Consider the following 8060-nt stretch of genomic DNA (forward strand, 5'->3'; position numbering starts at 1 on the left):
AAACAAAATATTATTGGCTATTCACTAGACGTCGAGCAATACTTCTGGAAAAGAAACGAAATATCATATCTTTTTGTTCACTACTGTGTATATATATATATATATCAGGGTGTCGAACAGGAACCGAACCGAAAACCGGAACCGAACCGGTATTTTTTCCGGAACTGAACCCGAACCCGAACCGTTATATTGTTATCGCGATGAACCCGAACCGGAACTGAACCGGAAAAAAAATAATGGTTACCGGCTCATGTCAAAACGGTTCGGCCACGCGCTGTTGACAATGAATGTGCTATCAATGCCATTTGTTTTTTAAGTGCCGTCAACTGACACACACCTTCGCTTACATATTTTTCTTCTCCACTCAGTCTTAGGAATATAAACGCTGCATCCATGAATCTTGACAAACGCTGCATCCGTGAATCTTGACATAGGAACCAGTATTGCGCTGGTCGCGGCTTGCACGGAAAAAAAAGAATTAAAAGGCTGTGAAAAAAAAAAGTCGCGTCACGGGATTTTATTTTCCTACAATCTCGTAAATCCTAAATGCTGCTGCGTGCTCATTTCATAACACGTTTCTAGAACGCGCGAGTTCTTGAAGCCTGCTTCCATCGGAATGAGAAAAGAAAAGGCTGTGGAGTTTGATAATAATGCATCCGGTTTCGTATAGGCACTTAGAAGCTAACATATTTGTGAGACAGCGAACTCTTCTATTTTTATATTTATCCTATTACGTCCTTCTGGCGTTGTGTTCGGTAAAGTGTTTTTCATATTCCGTATCTTGTTTAATGAAAACTTCTTTAAGGGTCTAATTTGAGTTACCGAAGGCTAGTTCAAATAAAGAAAGCTGTATTTTCTCCCCACTGTTCCTTCAATTGCTTACACGCCGAGGTGGCGGGATAGTTAGCGAGTTCTACTTGTAAGCGGGTTTGTAAGGAGGTCGCGGATTTTACAGCTACTGCGTCGGACCCAATTAGATGAAGTCCGAATGCGTAAACGTCGGTGAGGTAACCTTTGAGTGCACATAAAGAAACCATTCCTTGTAGAAATCCCTGAGCCTTACCCTACGATGTATCCCGTTTCGTATGTGCTGATTTCAGATGTTTTATTTGTAATTTATTTTGATGTTGCAATTTGTCATTTATAATTTCCGAACCGGTTCGCGGACCGGTTCGCGGATCGAATTAGTCGAACCGGAACTGAACCGGAACAAAATAAGTTTACCTGAACCTGAACCGTAACCGAACCCGTATTTTTTTCGGTTCGACACACTGATATATATATATATATATATGTATATATATATATATTGTACGGCATGGTTGCGTACAGCGCTTTCTAGCGCCCAGAGCCCGAAATCGTTGTACGCCAGTGGACTTGGATAGAGCGGAACGGATCGACTTCCTGCCCGGCAGGAAGTGGATTTGTCGAAAGAGCCCCGATGCCGGCCCCATCTCCGAGTCTGCTTTGGGGGCGACCCGGCGATACGGCCACTGGCGTCGTGCGCCAGATACGACCCACGCCCCCCGAGCGAGCGGAAGGTCGACCGCCCTTGCGTCCACATTTGCCGACGGGAAAAGCATCCCTGCTTCGGTGTGTCTGAGTTCTGCTATGAAATGGCTTTTTTTAACGGGCGCATAACAAGCTTCAGCAGTTTCACTTTCAAATTTGAATATATAGTCAAATTTGAAAGCGAAACTGCTCATCATGTACTGAGTTGCATTTCCTGTGCAGGCTGCCGTTGAATGTCAAAGCTGGATAACACCACGGCATTATATCTACCATGGCGGATTTTCTTTCTTATTTGATGGGTTGTCTGGGTGATTTAAAATAGCATTTCCTATAGTGTGCTTTCACCGTGAATTTATATTTAGTCAATTGGAGCCGCGTTAATTACTGGTGTAACATGCTCGAACACGGTGGTATATATGCATTCTTTTTATCCAGTTACGTGAGAAGGCTGTCAATTAAACATTGCGGTTTACCCGGATGCTCTATATGCTTAAATAGCTGTCGCCTCGCACTTACTGTGGCATTAAGAACAGCCTAAAGTGCATTATCACCCCAACAACACGATAAGAACATATTACCTAAACGTCATTTACCTTATATCGATGTGACCCATAAAACATATATATGCCTCATGTTTGTTGCGTGAATTCCACACACTGGGGAAGAAAGCCAAAAACCGCACTCGAAAATCGATGACGAAAGTCAAAGCGCACACGAGAAGGGGTTGCGTGCGTTTTCGTCATTTTCAGCTATAGGCCTTTCTTGTTTCCCAATTTATTTGTTTTTACCTTTTCGTTGTAATCTATGGCGAAGGCGCACCACCAAGTTCAGTTTGTATCGGATGTCTCAGCGTTCCAGAAGAGTGACTTTCCCAACCTTCGTTGAAAGAGTGAGGAGTCATTCCTCATTGCAATGACAAATCTGAAAGAGAATAGAAAAAAAGAAAGGATACCACGTCGCTGCGCTTACTACAAAGGCTGTCATACGTGCGAGACTCACGAATTAGAGTTGGAGCATGCTTAACTGCACATCTACTGCAAACCCAAATCAGTGTGCACTATACGGGGAAGGCATACCAAATAGTCCATACTTTGCTGTAGTTACTGACGGGTTTGAAAATGGCAGGGAGATTGTTCAGTTGAGCTTCGATCGTGCACGCGCTGCGAAAGCGCGTCAGATGGCGTCGAGCGCATGCTGGAGGCAGGACAGCTACAAAGAAGACGCCGGTCTCATCTTGTCAGTGACCGTGATATCCCTTCGGGATTTCCGAATCTTACGATACGATACGATATCAAACGGAATGACGCTATAAGTGGGCTGCGAAATCTCAGTGCCAAGAGACTTTGTGGAGCGCAAGTTCGTCTGCTTCTTTTTGCAGGGGTTGTGGTGACGTCAGAACGACGCCGAGCTTTGATTGGCTCTGGTGGAAGGATAGTGGACCTCAAGGCAGCTTGCTTTGAGGTCTGCTCACTATCCTTCAATCAGAGCCAATCAGAACTCTACGTCGTTCTGACGTCACCACAACCCCTGCGAAAAGAAGCAGACGAAGACTCCCTGAGACTTCGCTGGCCACTTACCCAACGTCACTTCGTTTCACTTTCCCGGTCCGACTGCAGCCGACGCCCCGATGGAGCCAATCTAGGAGCGGGAAAAATGCGCCGTCATGGCGCTCATCGCCTCTGCGCCCGGTGAAACAAATCACACGCAGGAAAAAAGCTCGTGGCGCATTCACGGGGACGCACAAACGCGATGACTTATGGCGCTGCCTGATTAGCTCGATTCGATCGTGTAGCGTCGGTTGCGGTCGGTCTTTGTATCGTACGACGAAGCCCTCGTCCATCGAAGTCATCTGGTAAACCTTGAAGCGAGCGTCCGCGGAAGCGCCGTGTAATTGTTGTGCCGCCTAATGTTGCCTCGCCCGCCTCCGGCGCTCCTCGCGAGATGATCAAAATGACCGCGTGGGAGCGAGGAAATCCAGCGCCGCCAGAAAATGACCGTCGTACACGAACGCGTCTGCGCGGACGTGATCACACTCTCAATGCCTGGCCGAGGCGCCGGCTCGGAGCCACGCAGTCGTCGAGTCCTGGGCTGAGGCTGACGCCGTTCACGGGTCGCCTGGAAGCCCCCGCTCCTGAGAAAGAGACGCTGCACCGCTCATTCATTGGCATGCGAGGGCCACGCGCGAACGCGAGTTTGCCCTGGTTTCTCTACGGGTGACTGCACCTAGGCTAAACCGGTTGCTTCGGAGGATTTGAAAGTGTGAAGAAAACAAGCCTGTTTTTAAACTTGAGGTTGCGTAACCCCCGGGGGAGCGAAAGCTGTAGGCGTTTGTAAACACGCGATTTTGGGGCGATTTCAGAGCGTGATTTACGGTCCCAGTGAGACAGTTGTTGACTGGAAGCTTAATTGGTCAGTGAAACCTCGTGAGTCAGCCATTCTGGTCATTCGAAAGGGGTGCGCTCGGTCCTATCAGGCATCCACGCAGCTCTCTGTGCACATGCGATTGTAAACCTGCGGTCGCACTGGTCAGACGAAAGACAGACTGAAGACTGTCTGAAGCCTTCCTCGTATCCTGTCAGATCGGTCATAGAAAAACTGACTGCAGACATGAAACATACATGTTTCGAACATGCTCGATATGTGTCCGCCGATTGTCGTCATGTCCGCGATAAATACTTTTGTACGATGCATGAGTGATTGCCACAATGTGTATACCCTCGCGTGCACACTGCACCTGCTTGCCCGCGTACCATTCAGGACGAGAGATTAGATGTTGCAGGCACTGAACCACGAATATTGCGGGTCAAGAATTTCCGCGCAACTATAAAGCACGAGCTCATCATAAGAACATACGATTTGATCGTGATCACGCTGACTGATCTAAACATTTCGGTGAAGCGTACCAAATGGTCTGAAAAACGATCAAGGCGAGTGAAAACCGTGAAAATTAAACAGTGTGGTAACTTTTATTATGCTGCCCAAGGCCGTAACCACGATGCTGAGCGTTGTCAGCGATGGGTGATCTCTGCCGGTCGGGCAGATTCGTTCCCAGAGACTAGTCGGTCCAAAGAGTCAGATCGAAGCGGACACAGCACGGAATGGAAGCAGATCTCCCGAGAGGAACGACGAGGAGTCGCAGCTCGGACGGCCGCTATCACAGAATGTAATGACGGCTCGCGTGTCGGAGGCACCTGGCGGCCGACTGCGCTCACACCTCTTGAAGCCTTCCGAGGAAAAGGAGCGTCTGGGACCGCACGTCCTCGATGAAGAAGATGAACGGGTGGTCCGCCTTGAACTGCACTTCCTCCTCGGGAGGCCTGGAGTGACGCACGATGCCAGAGGACAGGGCCACGGCCTCCGTGCCCTGTTCGTCGACGTCCAGGAGCGCCTTGTGGAGGACCTCGTCGAGAGACAGCCGTCGCGACCCCGAGATTCCGGAGAGGTTGGCGCCCTGGGCGTTGAACGCCTCGCGGACTCCGAGCGATTGCAGGACGCTGCGGAGGCTGTACGACAGCTGAAGCTGGAACTTGGGCAGTCGGACATCCACCCTGCGCTGCACCGCCCCGGCTAGGGCCTCGCGGATGGGCTCCAGGGCGAAGCGCCTCTCCAGGTCCGGGAGCCCGTCCCGCTTTCGGGGCAGCACGAGCACCATGACGACGCGGTCGCCCTCGTAAGGCAGCTCGAGGATGTCCGCGTCGAGGGCGTCGCTGTACGCGTACACCAGCTCCTCCTTGACGTGCATCATGTCCACGGGCACAGCGCGGGTTCCGCGGTTGTAGAAGTCCTCCTTGCGCGTTTCGTTGGGCTTGAAGGGGTTCAGCCAGAGCCCCCGGAAGTAGACAGCGTTGAGCACGAGCAGCGGTGCCGACGGCGGCAGCGGTCGCTCGAGGATCTCGGGGATGCGGTCCTCGGTCATGTCGCGCACCCAGTTGTTGACGTCTTGGGCAGCCTCCCGTCCGTTTCCCGCGAAGTCCGCCGAATAGATGCCAGACGCGAAGTGCTTGTCCAGATCCTTCTTATAGCGTTCGAAGATGGGCAGGCCCGATGCGATGAACACGGCGCTGGCGATGCGCAGGTCGTATCCCTTCTCCGCCCGTAGGTCCTTGAGCAGCTGGCCGAAGCCGGCCGCGAGGTCGTCGCCGCTCACCTTGCCGAGCTTGTTGGAGCCGCCGGCGAGGGCCTCGTCCAGCTCCTGGCGGGTGCGGCCCCTGGCCCCGAGCTGCACCATGCCGAGGATGGCCGCGACGCTGACCGGCGACAGGAACACGTTGCCGCCCTTGGAGTCTACCTCGGCCAGCTTGCGGTACAGCGCCAGGCCCAGGTCGTTGGAGGCCCGGCTGACGGCGTCGCGGTCGGCGCGGGCCGCAGCGACCGCGAGCAGCAGCGCGACCAGGGTGCAGCGTTTCATGGCGTCGCGACTGTTGTGCCGGCGGCGCAGAACCGAGTTTTCGTAGCTACGGAAGAGGTACGTCCTCCGCAGTCACCAAGGCCGCCTTCTTAAACTTGCGCAAGGCGAGGGCTGCGAGCGGCGCGGCCGAGCACGTGTTCGGCTTAACTTAGCGGCCGCTTGGGATTTTCCCCCGCCGAAACCGGCTCGGCGTTGACGTCGGCGCGCCGAGGACTGCCCCTCCAGCCTCGTGAGATGCGTAACGAGCCCGTCGGTTCAATTTCCGCCGCCGCGATGAACGTGCGTGGGAGGGGCCGACCGCCGGAAGTGCCAGTCTGACAGTCGGTTGCGCCACGCAGCTCCCCTCGCCTTATCGGACTCTACCCCCGCGCTAACCCTCTGACGGAGATTTAAAAAAAAAAGGAAGTGTTAATGCGAACTCTTTCTGGGCATACTGAAAGCAAAATAAAGCTATGGAGGTTTGCGCGTTGTGAGGTAACGAGGAGGGGCGATGTTGCAGAGAGCTTTCGCTTTCTTTCGTCATTCGCGCAGCAGTGAACTGGCGACGACAACTCGTGCCATCAATCATTCTAAAGGCAAACAGACACGAGACGCGGTTCAGAGAGCAAGAGGGGGTCAGAGTCCTTGGCCCCGTCACCGGTACAGTATGAAATACCCTGCCTGGTTTCCTCGCCGGTGAACGGGCAGCGGATGGCCGCCGACAGAGCGAAATTTCCCCGTACGCGATCTCTGAGTGGGCTTATGTATACTGCTTGTGTGTACTGGACTACTGGCTGCTGAGTAATGGATTAGCGAGCGTCACATACACATTTTGCTGTGCTGGACGCGCGCAATAACCTGAAGTGGGCTTCCCCGTAGATCTTGGTTGCGCTGAAATTGGTCTTGCTCGAAGACATGCATAATTTTGGACATCGAAAATGTATTATTTTTTTAGTCATGGTTTATTCGAATTGTGGCTGTTTCGCGTTTTAAAATAAATACCAAAACAATTTTTTTTTTTTTTTTTTATAAGCACGTTGAAATGTATCTGCAATGTATTCGATGAAGAGGAAACGGATCTGGAAAAGGCTTCGGAGGTTAGAACAAAAGTATATGTATCAATAAAGATATCAGGTTGTGCGACTCAAAAATAGAAATAGTCAACATCTTTAAAACTCTCGGCATGTTTTTCACAAAACGGATTCGAACGACCACTCAAGCTACGTCGCGCCGAAACTATTAAGCACGTAAGCTTAACCTTCATACATCGTCCCATTTGACTGTAGTAGGTAATACTACAGTCAAGCTTCTATAGTACAAATTCTCTTATTACACACAAATTACCGTCATTTAGTGTGGGCAAATACCACACTCAGAAACTGTAAAACAATGCACATATTAAGAAGAATGTACTAAGAAATAATAATTTAGGACGGGGCACCTGATCGAACAACCTACCGATTAATCGATTAATGATTTAATCGCGATTAATTTTTTTAACCGGTGAATCGCATAAACTTTTTTTTTTTATGCAGAGTGTCTGCGCAATATACGAGTATACTCTATGCCTTCGCGTTCTTTGATTGTATAAGTTCTGAGGAAGAGGGAGCTCTTCAAGCTGACTTCTCAGTTTTGTTTAGCCATCTTCCCCCGTAAGACTTGGTGAGAAATAACGGTATTATTTTTTATCTCCCTACCAGTTATGACTTTGGGGTACATTAATAAACTTTTCTAGGGGTGTGGTGTACCGAGGACCTTTTACATGGTACATTCATGCTAATATAGGATCAACTCTGATTGTTCCGAGTTACTGGAGGCATTTGTGAAGTACACCATTTCCTACCTGTCTGTCTGAAGCATACATTATGCCGCTGCCTCTTTACTCCAAAACTAAGTACGGCGTCTTGGTCTGGGAAACAACGCTAACAACGAACTCTAATTCTCCTGCGGAAGAAAATCTCATTTATGTGCGAACATAACAAAGGGGAAGAAAGTGAAGCGCACAACCACTTCTTATCAAATAGCCATGACCAAGGTAGAGCGGGTATTTTAATTTTAATACATAGACATCAACATATTCCACCCCATACGAAGAAACACCTGCCTGTGTTCGCTTTTCGAGGTCCGAAACTGAACTTGCCGACTGTTAGAAACTATAGAC

At 50.4% G+C, this 8060-nt stretch overlaps 1 protein-coding gene across 1 annotated transcript; it reads right to left on the reverse strand.

Annotated features, from left to right (window-relative positions):
* Window positions 1-4459: 4459 nt before the first annotated feature.
* Window positions 4460-6231, reverse strand: LOC120844092 (intracellular coagulation inhibitor 1). The gene has a single exon (XM_040215702.3). The coding sequence runs from the start codon at window positions 5918-5920 to the stop codon at window positions 4721-4723; it is 1200 nt and encodes a 399-aa protein (XP_040071636.1). The 5' UTR covers window positions 5921-6231; the 3' UTR covers window positions 4460-4720.
* Window positions 6232-8060: the final 1829 nt, after the last annotated feature.

The sequence above is a fragment of the Ixodes scapularis genome, unplaced genomic scaffold, assembly GCF_016920785.2.
Source record: "Ixodes scapularis isolate PalLabHiFi unplaced genomic scaffold, ASM1692078v2 PGA_scaffold5__190_contigs__length_132052651, whole genome shotgun sequence".
Lineage (NCBI taxonomy): Eukaryota > Metazoa > Arthropoda > Arachnida > Ixodida > Ixodidae > Ixodes > Ixodes scapularis.